This window comes from Musa acuminata, chromosome BXJ3-4, assembly GCF_036884655.1.
Source record: "Musa acuminata AAA Group cultivar baxijiao chromosome BXJ3-4, Cavendish_Baxijiao_AAA, whole genome shotgun sequence".
Taxonomy (NCBI): domain Eukaryota; kingdom Viridiplantae; phylum Streptophyta; class Magnoliopsida; order Zingiberales; family Musaceae; genus Musa; species Musa acuminata.
Genome location: NC_088352.1, coordinates 43,737,109 through 43,753,258, shown reverse-complemented (window position 1 = coordinate 43,753,258; position 16,150 = coordinate 43,737,109). Strand labels below are relative to the sequence as shown.

Genomic DNA, 16,150 nt, shown 5'->3' with positions numbered 1-16,150 from the left:
ATAACACAAGTTTGCTTCAACCTGATCAACTCAGAAACTGCACATAAGAGAGAGAGAGAGAGAGAGAGAGAGAGAACAATTATCAACCCTAAAGCAATAGCTTGGTTCCACAGTTATAAGTACTTGGCACTGAAGACAAAAAAGGATCCCTCAAGGACAAGGAAACATGATAGAGTTGAGATTCCATCACCACCTGTGGCCGTGGCCATTTTTCTCGATCTTTCTGAACATGCAACAGTAGAAAGTGGCCATTGTATTAAATATTTAGGATACATGGAATGAGTTGATATCACTTTCGGTGGTCATGGTTTTCATCTTTCTCAACAGGTAAGAACAGGAACTTGGTGGCTATCTTTTCAAGGACTTTTGAAACGTGAAAAGACTGCGATTCCATCACCATTCATTCTATGTCTACTGTACATACAGTTTACATTTTCTTAACACCATGATCCAAAGTTTTGAAGTTTATAATACCTGAAACTCCCAATATTTCAGATGGAATTAAACTGTTTTTCTCTGTGTTTTAAGTAATTTTGTAGGCATGCAAATTATCGCAAGAAAAGAATTATAAAGGATTATTATTAATAAGATATATTCTGGTACCATCTTCTGATCACCGATTAGTAGTTACGAAGTCAACGTGAAGCCTCGGAGTCAATGTAACGCACATATGTCGACATGGCACTTCGGAATCTTACAAGACGACGAATCATGCCCGCACCAATTGAGGCCGTATGAGATGGTGTCACACGGTATGAAATTGCCCAAGAATGCGTAAAACCATGGAGGTCGATCCGTGCCATACAAAGTATATGAGTTGATCCTCCGAAGCATCAACGGTCATTAATAAATTACATACAGTTGACTCTCGGTCGTAAGTATAAAGGTCGACTCCTAGCCAACGTCAAGGGATCAGACCTCAAACACTCACAAAATAATTTCAAATTCTTCTGCGACTAACTTAAGCTTCAAACGAGTCAAATCGAGAATTTCTCCTTTCAACATCGATCTTTTCTCTATACGGAGGCACCTCCAAAGGAGAGTTAAGTCCCACCTTGGGCCGGCCCAGGAGATGTCCACTCTGACCTGATCTCCTCCTCATCAACCCTCAAGACACTGCACATGGATGCTTTCGCACGATCGAGAATAGACCGAGCCGTACCAACTCCCAAGATGAGGCATGAAGGCCACAACAATTATTACAGTTCATTCTCATTCTGTTATCTCGATCAAATGCTTGCCTTTTGATTAAGCAATTGGATTGTCTTACGCTTATGGTATAAAAGTTAAGATCTTCTATATCTATACGTAACATTCCTCCAATAAAACCATTGGATTGTCTAAAAAAACATATGAAATCATTGAAGAATGGCAGCGCAACTCGTCCTACTACTACTCAACATAATAATGTACTTATCTTAGATCTATGGTTCGAAAACTTATCTAATAAACTTTTGAAAGACATCATATAGCCAGTGATATAATGTTTCATACCAGTTAGGTCTCGATATATGAAGCTTCATAGTTAATATTTCATGCGGATTGGGATTGAGATTCGATACGTGAAGCCGAGTTAATCAAACTAAATATTCTTGTATTTCATTCTATAAATAGGTGACTTTCAAGTATGATTCAAGATCCAAAACACTTTTTTGCTCTCCTCTCATTGATTTGAGCGTCGAAATGATTGCCCCAAATATATACATGACATAATGCCTATGAGAGATTCGTCCATATTTCAGTGGCTCGACCACCTAGTGTTCCTGGCCTTTCCACGAGGAATCCAATGGCAGAAGGAGAAGCGTTGACACAACTAATGATAGGTTTCTGGTCATCTATCTATCTATCTATCTATCTATCTATCGATCTATATATGTAGAGACTCTCCTCCTCTTCCTTGTGTACACAAATACCTTCACCCAATCTATGTATCGATTCTTGCCTTTCTTGGACTGAAATGAGCATCAGAGAGGTTCCTACTAAATCAAACTTAATTAGCCCTTAGTTCCATAGATCTCCACCAGTGCTCAGCTTTTCTCAGCTAGCTTAGTAATTGACTTCTGGCATGTCATTTCATCTATCTATTTAGTTATCTGCAATCAATAGGCTGCTACAGATCTTTGTGTTGGAATGAACTTAACGTGAGTTGAAGTTGGATGTAAGGTACTGTTCTCAAATCTTGCTTGTTACTGTTTACGGCATGAATTAAGATACTGCTCGAATACCGTAGATTTTACTTCTCTTGGCTGGTTCCTATGCGATACTGCACGCACCAGTCCATGCATGAGGAAGAAGATTGCTTTCGTCTTGAGGATTTCAGAGGAGATCTTATTAGGGTGTTTAAATGCCATTTTTCTGGAGACAATGATTGTTCATATGACAGCTTAAGCGTCTCTGCAACTCAATAATGACCTCCTTGTGATTTAGTCGTATCTGAAGGTTGCACTCACTTGCATGCAAGAAGACTTTGCGATGTATGTGTTGTAGAGGAGTCGCAGCCACTCCACATCACAACGCAGGTCTTCTTCTCCCTCCCGCACAGCATATCCAAGCACCATTCTTAAGATAGCCGGTCAGGATCGATCCCGACTACAAGTGGAAGAATATTCTTGGATCATGGTGGGACTGCTCTGGCTTCTCCAGCCAATCCGGTGTTGGAGGAAATGCATTGTCGATGTGACATGAGCTTTGACCATCCCATAGATGTTCAGCTACTGCAAGCAGAGTCAACAACGCTGAGATGAAAAGTGGTCACAGTGCTGCCATTTGAATCACAATCAAGGTCAACCTTTGATTTGAGACCACATAAGCACTACACGCCCTATTGACCACCCAAAACACTATCAATCTATTGGCAGAAGGCCAACCCTAGCGGAGTCTTCATCTACCTTAGGAAGCCTCTCCTTTTCTGCACAACATGATGCTTAGAGGAAGCAAGCTTTCCGCAGGAACACTTGCACCCGTATTATCTTGATGGCTCATCATTTACCCACTAGATGTTGTCACTTCCATCCCATCTTCACCGTCAAGGACCACCGTGATCGGTACCAGTTGCTGCCTCTGCACCACTTTCATTCTCTTGCTGAGAAAAGACATGCAGAAGAGGCCTTGGTGAGTGGCTGGATGTGCTCTACACAGGCACAGTTTGTCAGGTTGATATTTCATATGTTTCAACCAAATTTGATTCAACTATGATTCCCTTTTTAATCACAAAAGCAAGCCATATATGTTTAGATGCACCACAAAATGTTCTCATTACATGTGAATGGAACCACACAAGGCAGACAAATGAGTAGGCTTGATTGAGCTGTAGTAGTTCATCTACTAAAACAGTTTGAATTTTCTTTTTTGGTAAAAGAAAAGGAGGCAAACCAGATAGAGAGTGAAAGAAAGATGAAAAGAATTATGTAAGTGGAAGAATGAAGATGTTTAGATGGACCACAAAATGTTCTTGTTACATGTGCATGAAACCACAGAAGGCAGACAAATAAATAGGCTTGATCGAGCTGTAGGTTACTTTTTATCTACTAAAATAGCTTGAGTTTTCTTTTTTGGAAAGAGAAAATGAGGCAAACTAGCTAGAGTGTGAAAGAAAGATGAAAAGAATTATGCAAGTCGAAGATGAGAGGTAGGGGAGTTGAGAACAAGCTTGCCACTCTTGGATATATATGAATTAGGAATGGAAAGAGGAACAGGGAAGTTGAAGTTGGCCAACTCTTGGATTTAGTGAAGAAAGGAATGAAGCCAAGAGAAGAGTAAGGGGGAATAGAGAAGGCCAAACTCTTTTCTTGGCTGTGTTCTCCAAAGTCCTCTCCCAGCTACAAGGAGGCTATATTTATCTTGTCTGCTAGCTGATCCTGCAAGGAAGAAAACTATATGTGCCAATAACATACTAATATTGCAGAAGAAACATGATCATGGAGGCCTCAAGGGAAAAAGCAACTGCAGGTGCAGACCATGTGTCATCTTCTTGAAGGAAAAAAACCATGCTTTATTCTGTTTAACTTACCATGTTCATCCCAAGTTTAACTTCAGCACAGGTTTGCTCAATAATTCCCATGCTATTATGTTCTTTTATTTAATGAAATGATAGTGTGTAGGAGTGGACCATACAGAAATTTTATGATGAGACAATAATGACTGCTATTCTGTACACCAAATTGACATAAAAAAATGCTGCCACTATGAGACCAGCAGCAAAATGAAGGGAAGATTATAGTCATAGTTTCTTTGGAAAAAAAATCTAAAAGAAGATATCAATATTAAATATACAAATTGATTGATGTCCAATTCAGATAATGAAATGGTGGGATGGGTAACAAAAGTCATCAGATTTTTCATAAGGAACTTCACTTATGACACTCTAATGCTGTAAACCAAAGCTAAAGAAGAGAAGAAACAGGGGAAGCCAGCAATTTGGAGTTCCCCTTACAAGGTTTACATGTAACACAGAAAATGACTATCCTGCACCATATATTGCATTTTATTCATATGAATTTGTTTCGGTTTCTTGGCAATTATTGGTGTTAGTCTTTGATGTTGGGAAGGAATGAGTTCAAGATGGAGTGGGTTCGCCTTAGCTTGGAGAGATAAGGGAAAAGATGAGATAAAGGCATTTATGATCATGACAGATACTTTGTAGCAGAAGAAGAAGACAAAAAAGAAAAGAAAAAAGGAGATGGTCTTTTCTATTGGTCAACCCACACATTTTGATGGTATTTATTCCAAAGAAACCAATAACTCTAAAGTGGAAAAATTATTGGCCCATTGTTTTTTTAAATGTGATACATAATTTCTTGACCAAAGTTCATACTAATAGGATTAGAAATTAATCTGAAGGATCGATTGATAAGAATAATTATTTTTATGTTGAAAAATAATATTACGATAATATACTTATTATCACGAAGTTAACTCACACAATAGTTAGATCTAAAGGAAAATACTTGTTGATTCTGATCAAACTAAAATAAAAAAAATCTATAATAAGATTTCTTGAATGGTCATCCAGGAAACCATAAACAAAATGAAAATTTTCTCCTCACAAATTGAATAGATCTCAGCATATATTCTTATTAATAGTAAGATCTTAAAGTGATTCTACACACATAGAGATATTAGACAAGGGAATCTAATCTCCTCCTTATCTTTTCATCTTTGTCCATTAGGTTATTAATAACATCTTACATGATACGACTGCTAAAGATAGAATTACCATTTTTAATATCAAATGAGCAGGTTTCTCATCAAGATTCTATTTTCTAATCATTGTGAGCCAATCAAAAAGCATCAAATTCATATATTCTTAGGAACTAAGGAGTGAAAGTGGCTTCTTAGATACCGGAATAGCTACATCTCGAAAATCCAAAAAAAATTATGGATTTCCTTTAGAGAAAATTTATTTTCAAGAGAAAGATTAAGTTGATTAGTTGGGATACGATTACCTCCTCAAAAGAAGGAAGGGAAGGTTGGGTGTGCGTGATTTGCGGACTATTAGGAGAACCAAATGAGCTAAAAGAAATCTGTCCATTCTCACTACTGATGATAAACTTTGAATTAATGTTATAGATGCTAAATATGGTGAATGACATCCGTGGGAACAATGTGTCATGTGTCATGTCGATGAAAATTGGATTTTTAACATTTCTATCGATAGACGATCGATCTATCCATGTCAATGTAGATGATAGGATGAGGCTTAACTGGGTAGAGGATTTGATAATGGGTAATGAATGAGACCTGCAGCTCTAAGATGATGTGTTTCCTATCCTTAAGGAAAGTGCGTGGCAAATAGAGCTAAGCAAGCTGAAAGCAGAGCAATTCTAGAGACATCACAAAGAGCAAAGTTTGAAGGATGACGGAAGATCCTCATAGAATCTGATGCATTGCAAGTTATCAATTACATCAAAGGAATCAATCATTAAGCACATTTTACGGATTGTAATGGAAATAGGAGGATAAATATGATATTTCTTGTTAGAACCTTAATTTATTTTCGGACTCGGTTTCGGATTTCTAAGTTTATGAAAGAGTTTCCTTTGAAAAGAAAGACCCACCACATTTTGATTGAACGAGATTTGATGAGCTCAGCACACGCCACGGCCAATGGCAGCAAGCCATTTCTCCGAAGCATCCCCCTCCAGCAGCACCACCCACTTTGAAAGCGAGCACGGAGACCTTCAAAAGCGAGCATTTTGGGGCGTGGCTGGTCCTCTTTCATCTCCTTCAACGACGCCCCCAAGAGATTCTTCAATTCAATGCTTCCTTTACTCCCAATCCATCGTCGTCCATTCATTGCGCCAGCAAGGGTTTTTGCGTGCTCTTTGTAAGGTATTTAGCGTTGATTTGCTTAAAGAGAAGTGTAGTACAATGATTTGGTTGTACTGCTAACTGCAGTACACAGGAAAAATCACTGCCCACTCACTTCACTTTGGGATAAATTTATGAATATAGATAGATCTTTGCATTCTGCCGTGGATTAAGTTGCCGAGGCTGATGAAAAGTAAGCTGTGAGTCTCACAAAGTTCGGAAGCTTTTCGTGTCGACGAGGAGCCCAAGGTGAGATCTTTAGATTTAGAAAGGCGAGATTTTTTTTCACGAACTTCGATTCTGAGACGATTTGAATTATCAAGTTGGCATTTTTAATAGAAGATAGCAAGAGTTTCTGTGACTGTTGAACATGCCGGAAGAAGACTTATTACATGATTTCCTGTCATCAAAATGGTACCTTGTTGCTGAGTGAAGGAGAGAAGGTGAAGGAAGACGAAGCGAAGGCTTGCGACCAGCTAGTTCGAGCTCATTCGCATGGCGGAGCCCACGGAGAGGCAAGAAATCGAGAAAGGCGAGGACTTGGAAGAGCCCATGGAAACGGGGGCGCTCGAGTTCAAGAGGGTTCCTCCATGGTCGAAGCAGATAACAGTTCGCGGCCTGGTGGCGAGCCTCGCCATCGGAATCATGTACAGTGTGATCGTGATGAAGCTGAACCTCACCACCGGCCTCGTCCCCACCCTCAACGTCTCCGCCGCCCTCCTCGCCTTCGTCATCCTCCGGTCCTGGACCAAGCTACTGCACAAGATTGGCATCCTGACCACTCCCTTCACGCGGCAGGAGAACACTGTGGTGCAGACCTGCGCCGTCGCCTGCTACAGCATCGCCGTCGGAGGTGGGAAAGCTTCGATCTTGCTCAATCATCCATAGTCTATTTACCATGACTAATACGTATTATTGTAGGTGGATTTGGATCCTATCTATTGGGTCTCAACAAGAAGACTTATGAGCAAGCAGGAGTAGATACAGAGGGCAACGTTCCAGGGAGCTACAAGGAACCTGGGATTGGCTGGATGACTGGATTTCTCTTCACTGTTAGTTTTGTTGGGCTCTTGGCCTTGGTTCCTCTCAGGAAGGTAATTCCTCCTGCGTCCTACTGATCTCCATTTCCTCTTGAGCTATTCTGCCATTCCTCCTTCAGTGGATCTTGATCGGCAATGCAACGGTGTTCTTCTCTTGATGTTCTCTGCAAAGTACTCTTCACCCACCAAAAAAAAGGGGACAAAAAGAAGAATTATTCTCCTTCAAAACTTTTCCTTTTATTGTATACCATTCAAAACAACTTAATTCATGTCGAATATGATTCCAAAATCCACAAATTTAATCATACTTAAATAAAAAACAGTATAAACTCTCTTGTCATTTCTGCTGCTAAAATTTTTGATGACCAAAGCAGAATTCCAATAATTAGTATCACATCAACTATTTGGTCCTGTTGAATTATTGAAATATCTGAGTATTTTAATGCAAGTCATGATCATAAGCATTACATACTTCAACAAGACTTATTCTGTGTCTCCAAGTTCATGATGCACAATTATGGCTATGAAGATTGATATGCATAAAATGATTGGTCCCTGCATCATTGATTGACAGTGATGGGCTTTTTCTTTGCTGTTGTCATTTGGCTTTTGTATTTTTCTAATGTTCTTTTGTGTGATGTTTTGCCAATTATTCAGATCATGATAATAGATTACAAGTTAACTTATCCGAGTGGCACTGCAACTGCTGTCCTCATCAATGGCTTCCATACTCCTCGTGGAGACAAGATGGCGAAGTATGTATCTGCCTAATTCCCTGAGAATTAAGATTTGTGATCAACTCTGTTTACTGAGCATCATTGTCCCACTTCCGTAACAGGAAACAGGTCCATGGGTTCGCAAAATATTTCACAGTTAGCTTCCTGTGGAGCTTTTTCCAGTGGTTCTACTCAGGAGGAGATGGCTGTGGCTTCTCACAGTTCCCCACCTTTGGACTAAAAGCTTGGAAACAATCGTAATGCATACCTATTCCTCTACACCTTTACTTCATCATCATCATCATCATCATCATCATCATCTACTTGTTCTCCATGTCATAATCATAATTCTTTGTGTTCCAGGTTTTTCTTCGATTTTAGCATGACATATGTTGGAGCAGGGATGATTTGCTCCCATATTGTGAATCTCTCTCTCCTTCTCGGTGCAGTGCTTTCATGGGGAATTATGTGGCCACTGATTAGTGATCTTAAAGAAGATTGGTTCTCTGGGAGCATACCAAAGAGTAGCATGAGAAGCCTGCAAGGGTACAAGGTGCATCACATCAAATTTTTCGCTTTCACCATGTACAAAAACCTTTGTGCTGTCAGTGCTCATATATATATCTGTTCATTTTTTCAGGTCTTCATCTCCATTGCTCTTATTCTCGGCGATGGGCTCTACAATTTCCTCAAGATTTTGGCTTGTACTGCAAAAAGTATGCACACGAGAGCGACCAGCAAAAATATCAAAATAGGTATAGTGGCTGATGAATTTGGATTGACAGGTTCTTCCCTGTATCTTGCAGCTCAACTATTTTGCATTCTCTTACAGTGGCGGATCAGGTTAATCCTGTCCTCGACGATCTCCAGCGTAATGAAATATTCATGAAAGAGAGCATACCGGTGTGGTTAGCCTACGCAGGATATGCACTCTTTGCTGTGGTTTCCATCATCGCCATCCCCATCATGTTTCCTGAGGTGAAGTGGTACTACGTGGTCATATCTTATATGCTTGCCCCTGCCCTTGGCTTCTGCAATGCTTATGGAGCTGGTCTAACGGACATGAATATGGCCTACAACTATGGTAAGGTTTCTCTCTTTATTCTAGCAGCCTTGGCTGGGAAACACTCTGGTGTTGTCGCTGGCCTTGTCGGTTGTGGGCTGATCAAATCGGTCGTCTCCATTTCTGCTGATCTAATGCATGATTTCAAGACGGGTCATCTCACTATGACATCCCCGAGATCGATGCTTCTCAGCCAAGCCATCGGAACAGCCATAGGTTGTGTGGTTGCCCCTCTAACCTTCTTCCTCTTCTACAAGGCCTTCGATATTGGGAATCCAGATGGAAATTGGAAGGCTCCTTATGCTTTGATATACAGAAACATGGCAATTCTTGGTGTTGAGGGCTTCTCAGCACTTCCTCACCATTGCTTGCAGCTCTGTTATGGCTTCTTCGGATTCGCAGTGGTTATGAACACGATGAGAGATATTTTGCCAGCTAAGTACAGTCATTGGGTTCCTCTGCCGATGGCAATGGCAGTGCCTTTCCTAGTCGGAGCCAGCTTCGCAATCGACATGTGTGTTGGGAGCTTGGTAGTGTTTGCCTGGCACAAGCTCAATAGGAAGAAGGCGGCCTTGATGGTGCCGGCTGTCGCCTCTGGTCTGATCTGTGGAGATGGACTATGGATTCTACCTTCATCATTGCTAGCCTTAGCAAAGGTTAATCCTCCTATTTGTATGAAGTTTCTGGCTGCTTAGTTGACATAACAACACATCATCTTTGAAGAGCAGATTGTAGGGGAACAAAGTATAAGAGAAACCAGCATGGTGCTTGGTTACAAAAATCCATGTACCATAAGACTTTTCTAAACGTTTTATTAATACGATAACAAAGCACATAATGGCTGAGATAAAACTTTCTGTTGTTGGTCTCTGTTTCCTCACTATTTACCTGCTTCTTGCACATCTTTTATACTGCCAGTATTTGACATCATCTCTGCTGCCCCTTCCAATATGACTGTTGCTTCAAGTATTCATTCACATTTGATATCAGACTTTTTTGGATAACTATAAATATTGGTAGACTATACATATTTGACATCAACATTTGATATGGTTACTTAATTCATGCCGTCATACCAATATATATATATATATATAGTCCTTTGTCAACACTCATATTTTACAAGGAAAACAAATGTCACAGTAAAAAAAATGTGAAGCTTCTCTTCCACAACGCTAAAACTGCTACCTTCTCCCTCGAAACACAATCAATTGAAATCTGCAGGTCGCCATCGACGAGAAACTGCAATTGTTGTATGTGAACACTGTTGTGGCTGTCAATTGAACTTCTCTCTCTCAAAGGCAAAAACGACAGAATCCCTCACATCACCACACTTGTGGTTGGCAGAAACCAACAAAGATTGTGTCGTGTTTGTGTCTGCGGGTGAAACAGAGTTAAAAGGCATCCAAGAACTGGACAAACATGAGAGGAAGCAACCCCTTAAATCTATGATCTTAGGAGTGATTTCATCATGTATCTTTCAGTACTGATTAAAACAGATTCTCTCTCTCCAACCATCAACGAAGCCCATCTACAATGACAAAAACGGAGATGAGTCAAGAACAAAGAAGAAAGAAAATTAGAGTTTGAGCGATCTTGAGATCCTTAAATCGAAATTATTTTCCTCACAAAAAAGAGTCACGCTTCAAATTCTCAAGCATATAAAAATGTTCATATGGTAGGAGAAAATGGAGAGAGGAGATTTGAAACAGAGAGAGGCAGACAGAGAAGAAGGGCATGTGTTCTTTTGGCCTTCTACACGTCGAGGAAGCCCGTCTTCTGCAGCACGTCGTTTCTCACTCGCCGGAGATCCCTTCCTTTAAGCGTCCTCCCTACGCCCTCGAACACCGAGAAATTCGTCACGTGCGACCTCGCCACGATAACGTGCGGAGGCACCATCTCCTCCTCCTCCTCCTCGTCGTGTTCCTTCGCGCTCTCCCATGCTTCCGATTCCTCCACCACGTTCAAGACGTCAGCTTTCCGCCCCTTACTCCACCTCGGCCACACCGGGATGTTGACAGGCGCAGACTGGTGCTGGCGCACCCTCCCGACCACTGAAGCCGCCTCCCTTCCTTCCGGCACTGCCATCGGCCTCGTAGCCCTCGTCGCTGTGGCGACTGATCGATGCTGAAGCACCAGGGGAAGGTTGTCCTCGGACAAGGCGGCGGAAAGGCCGCACCTTTCCGGCGCGAGGGGGCGACTGAGGTGGCCGGAGGGGGAAAAGGAGGCCGCGAGCGGGGTTCGAGGGAGATCGGCGGAGGGGGAGGTGACGCGATCGACGGAATCATGGTCGTCGTAGACGGCTTCGGAGAGGGATGGGTCGGAGGAAAGGTCGTCAGAGGACGATGACCAGACCACGTCGCTCTCGTCGAGCTCGAGCTGGTGAGTGCGGAAGGATATGATGTCGGGGTTGGGGTCGGGGTGCTCGAGGATGCTGAGGAGGCGGAGGGAAGAGATGGCGAAGTTTTGAAAGGCGGGTACCGGCGGCGCCACCGACCCGAAGGCGTCCTCCCCCATCGGCCGGCCGCCGCTGTTCTCGAGTCGGCGTTCCCCCCGGAGCAAGTCGTCCTACTTTATCGGCGGGTGCCGGTGCAGCATTACGTTAATATGGACCGTAGGCCAGCGGACGCAACACGTCAGCGGAATCGAGTGGAGATTCCTCAGGAAGGCTGTCGACAAGAGGGACATGATTTGCTCTTCGTCTCCCAGCACCAAAGACCATTTCGCCCTTTCAGGCTCAGCTCTGCAGACTCGGCAGGGTCCAGCTTTTCCAACAATAATACCACAGAATCAACCCATTATCTGGGTACTTAGGTGACGTGGCAAGATCAGGTTGGCTCGAAAGAGGAGGTGCTGTGTTGCGTGACACAGGTTAGTAAGTATCCGATCGTGAAAGGAACCTATGTGGGACCCGACCACTAGATCGTGGTTCTTATATTCTATCACGATAATTGTCGGAGTAATCGTTCGACCTCAATTTAGAATTTCCAGTGACAAATATTTTAAATGGTCACGAAATATTGATGGATACTTTTGCTATTAGATTACAAAGAATTTACGCGGTGGATAAGCATTAAATGATGGAGTCTGTCGTATGTGGTCTTTGTAGTTGGGAACGATATTAAAATATTTATTTATATTCATAAATTGATGTAAGAAAATGAGGAGCGAAATGTTCGATCTTTTGACAGCCCAACTTGCTCTTTTTTTTTCTCTCGCTGTCACCCATACCCGTCTCAAAGCATCATTCTTTCACTGTTCTTTTTCTTCTCGCTCAATAATGGTGATTCCATGGCAATAATAGTCGCTAGAGAACACAAAGGTGTGCGGCTCTCAAATGATTCTGCACTGACTTGATCCGTGGTTGGACATGGGGAGGTTGTGGATCGAGGGTCCCATGTCTTCCCCTTGCCGTGCATCATCTGATCCGCCCTCACTGTGCGTTCCTTCTGTTCGACGTTATGCTTCTGTCATTCAGTGATTTGCAATCGGCTCCATTCCTTTTCTTTTGGTGGTCCGATTTGGTCGACATGGATGGTGAGTGATAGAGAAGAAGAAGACTGACTGATGATGATGCCGGAGAAGACAAGACAGCGTAGCTGCTAAATTATGGCGAGCTCATTGATGAGTTTCACAGTATCTGATCGTGGAGATGAGGTTCCCATCACCAACCACAGAACAAGGATAAGATATGACTCTTGGAAATCGACAACACTCTCTCTCTTGTTTCCCCTAGAGAGAGAAGCTCTTGATGGGGGAGATCCAATCACCGTCTTCTGACAGCTCTGTTTCTTCACCGATTACAGTGGATGCTCCCAGTTCCTGCTTCGTCTGACGGTGTGTGGCCCCTCGGTCCGACGATTGCTGGAGATGCTGGGGGATCCCCTTACCAAGTGGGTGCTGCAGGTGCGATGGACACTGATGGGGGTCAAGGGACGAAGTTGTCTTGCGCGGAGCTGCTTGCCGGACGTTCTTAGGACACTATCTCGTATTCCTTTCTCTCTGCTTCGACGTGCGATCGGATCAAACGGGCTTCCAACGCTCCGGTCAAGTATGACGAGGCGACCGTGAGGAGGTGGCGACAACCGTGTGTATTCAGTTTGGTGAGGAAGTTCCTCGGGAAGCCTCCTCCGCTACATATGTCAAGGGATTTCATCACCATAACATGGAAAGTGTCTTCTCCTCCTTCGGTGTTGGATCTGTCGAACGGCTTCTTTTTGTTCCACTTTCGATCTGAAGAGGATGCGGTCTCTGTTCTTACGTCCGGCCCGTGGTCGTTTCCGTGGCGGCCAAACTTTAACCCAATGTTCGAAACGCTGAAGACTATCCCTTTTTGGATTCAACTCCATGGTTCACCGATGGAGTTCTGGAATCGAGAAGGGGTTCTGGCCATCGTACAAGCGTTGGGACGACCTATAAAGATAGATGGTCGGTCCTTGAAGATGGAACGGGGTCGAGATCGATCTCACTGGCCAAGGCGTCTGTCCCGATCTGTGGCTGAACATGGTGAGAAGGCAGCCGCCCCCCGTCCGCTGGATCAGCGGAGCCTATCCTGGAGGGGGAGGCGACTGCATCAGCGGAGGTGGACAAGTTGCGTGATGTGAAATCCCGCACGGTGGTGGAACGGGAGGGAGCCAGGTTTGAGGCTCTTGTGTGGCCTCGGTCCAGTCCATCCTTGCTTCCTAACTCCAGTCCTACGCCGATGGGGGAATCTGATGGTGTACAGGTTGGGGTGCCGTCGGCACCTATTTCAGATGGAAGATCGGGGAGGACAGCGGCGAAAGCCAGTGTTAGAGCACTGGTTGAAAGAGTTTATGCCGCGTAGGGGGCCGTTGGCGCAGATGATAAGAGCGCTCGTCATGGACATTTGAAGCACTTCGATGAGTCAGTTGGAATTGAAGGAAGGGGCTTGCGGCGTAGACCCGATATAGATACGATTCAGTTTATTGTCCGTTGACATGGTTATAATCTGGCCGTTTCAAGAAACGCTTTCGGATGCAGATGCTGTCAGTAGGATGGCGCATAGGTTGGGCCATGGAAGGTATTTACGGAGGAGGCATATAGGGGATAGCGCTATTTGGAACTCTTCGTCGCTGCATGTTCAAGTGAACTAGTCCGATATTTATTGTCCTCTCTGTGTGTGATTGTTCCGGATAGAAAAAATATTCATGAATTTTTACTGAAATTTATGAAATGCTTCGTTGCTTGATAGAAATTTATTATGAAATATTTTGAAAGTGCCTAATCTGCATGAATTTTTGTGGGCTATTTTTGGAGAACTTTAGCTAGTCACATAGCTAAGTGGGTCTAGCATCATGGGTTTGGGCTGAACCTTGCTCATGAGGTGAGCTAAGATTTACCACTAAATTAGTCTATACTTGGCTCGCGTATTAAGTCGTGCCTAACCATATAGGTTGGGTTATGCATAACCATAAGTTGGGTTATGTTTAACTACATTAGTTGGATTATGCTTAGCTACATGAACTAAGTTATGCTTGGTCACATGAGTTACGTCGTATTTGACTACATGGGATGTGTCATGCTTAACCACATGAGTTGAACCATAACTTATCACATTGGTTAGATCATGTCTAATCACATGAGTTGAGTTGTATCTAGACACATAGAATGAGTCATGTTTAACCACATGGGCTACGTCGTACCTAATCATATGAGTTATATCGTATCTAGCAATATGGGTTGAATCATGTAACCATATGGGTCAAATCATACTTGACTATATAAGTTATGTTATTTCTGACCACATGTGTTAGGTCATGCTTGGCCATATTAGTTGCTCCGATCAATTAATTTAACTCTAAGTCAACATCAATTTGACTTCTCTTATTAAATTAAATTTTAAGATTTTTAAAAGTATTTTAAAATATTACATAATTAAACTCAAATTTATTATTTTTCATGAATTAACAAATTTAAATTCATGATTTCAAATTTAAAACTAATTAAATCATAAAATTTTACACTTATTTTTTAAAAAATATATAATTAAATGAATTAGAACTATTATTAGATTAACTAATCATTCTATCATTACAATTCAATGATCATTATTTATAAATCATAAAATTTTAAAATTAAAATATTATTATGCATCATATAAATTATAATAATTTTAATATCAAAGATTTTAAAATATAAATAAAAGTTGATAAGAAAATATAGGATTTTACCACTCCTTAACGAGGAATAAGGGAGAGGGAGGTCTCTTTATATAAGAGAATATAAGCTTTTTTTTTCAAAAAGTAAATAATAATTTTATTTTATTTTTATTTTACTTTTACAACAAATAATTATAATATTTATCTTTTATGGTTCCCATATAAAAATAAAATTTATACTATTTACTTTCTAAAAATCATATTACTGATTAGAAAATATATTAATTAATAATTTAATTAATTGATAAAAAAATTTAACTTGTCCACATGATTAAGAAAATCAATCTATTCATTTCCTTAACCATACTACAAAACAAGAAAGTTAATAATTAAAATAAAGCTAATATATTATTTATTATAATTAATTTATGTAAAAGAAGAAAAAATCATAGATAATTACACTATTAATTCCTTCATTAGGTATTTCAAGAGTTTTATTATTAATTTGAGTTTAACAAATTTGGGTTACATTGGTCCGAAGTTTACTTAGTGTAATAATCATCAGATAGTGTCGTATTCTTGTGATAGAGTTTATGCAAATAATATTTGGTTGGATATATTTGATAGTTACGTGGTTTCTTATTTGTCGTGAGTCTACTCTAATCATTATCAGCTTAATGTTAATATGTAAAGAAACCTATTTTCCCATCCGTTTAAATTTCATCGATTTTATAGCATTATTTAGCATGTGTGGAATTTGACACTGTTTAATAATTTCTCGATATTTCCTAGTTATAAAGACTTAGGAGTTCATTATCCCATCGAAACAAAAATTGTTTGGGTAAAATTAAGGATGCCTTAGAGTCAACTAAATAAGATATCTCCTCCCTTATGCTAGAAAGT

General features: G+C 41.2%; 2 protein-coding genes and 1 long non-coding RNA gene across 3 annotated transcripts; 1 reads left to right on the top strand and 2 right to left on the bottom strand.

The window, feature by feature from the left end:
- Nucleotides 1-2,736: 2,736 nt before the first annotated feature.
- Nucleotides 2,737-6,196, bottom strand: LOC135634610 (uncharacterized). Its single transcript, XR_010495405.1, has 2 exons — nt 6,057-6,196; nt 2,737-3,082 (listed from the first exon to the last, which is right to left on the bottom strand). It is a non-coding gene; the product is annotated as an uncharacterized LOC135634610 (long non-coding RNA).
- Nucleotides 6,186-9,996, top strand: LOC103982789 (probable metal-nicotianamine transporter YSL9). Its single transcript, XM_009399816.3, has 9 exons — nt 6,186-6,330; nt 6,454-6,558; nt 6,633-7,162; nt 7,231-7,403; nt 8,007-8,104; nt 8,188-8,322; nt 8,429-8,618; nt 8,706-8,820; nt 8,898-9,996. The coding sequence occupies exons 3-9, from the start codon at nt 6,805-6,807 to the stop codon at nt 9,821-9,823; spliced, it is 1,995 nt and encodes a 664-aa protein (XP_009398091.2). The 5' UTR covers nt 6,186-6,330; nt 6,454-6,558; nt 6,633-6,804; the 3' UTR covers nt 9,824-9,996.
- A 202-nt stretch (nt 9,997-10,198) lies between these two features.
- On the bottom strand, nt 10,199-11,721 carry LOC135634609 (uncharacterized). The gene is made up of 2 exons (XM_065145027.1): nt 10,853-11,721; nt 10,199-10,659 (listed from the first exon to the last, which is right to left on the bottom strand). The coding sequence occupies exon 1, from the start codon at nt 11,643-11,645 to the stop codon at nt 10,884-10,886; it is 762 nt and encodes a 253-aa protein (XP_065001099.1). The 5' UTR covers nt 11,646-11,721; the 3' UTR covers nt 10,199-10,659; nt 10,853-10,883.
- Between the last annotated feature and the right edge of the window lie 4,429 nt (nt 11,722-16,150).

What these genes read in the sequence shown, in the direction of transcription:
- LOC103982789 (XM_009399816.3), top strand. Translation starts at nt 6,805, where the DNA reads ATGGCGGAGCCCACGGAGAGGCAAGAAATCGAGAAAGGCGAGGACTTG. An exon ending in CTACAGCATCGCCGTCGGAG is followed by an intron (nt 7,163 to 7,230) that starts GTGGGAAAGCTT and finishes GTATTATTGTAG; the next exon opens with GTGGATTTGGATCCTATCTA. An exon ending in CGTGGAGACAAGATGGCGAA is followed by an intron (nt 8,105 to 8,187) that starts GTATGTATCTGC and finishes CTTCCGTAACAG; the next exon opens with GAAACAGGTCCATGGGTTCG.
- LOC135634609 (XM_065145027.1), bottom strand. Translation starts at nt 11,645, where the DNA reads ATGGGGGAGGACGCCTTCGGGTCGGTGGCGCCGCCGGTACCCGCCTTT.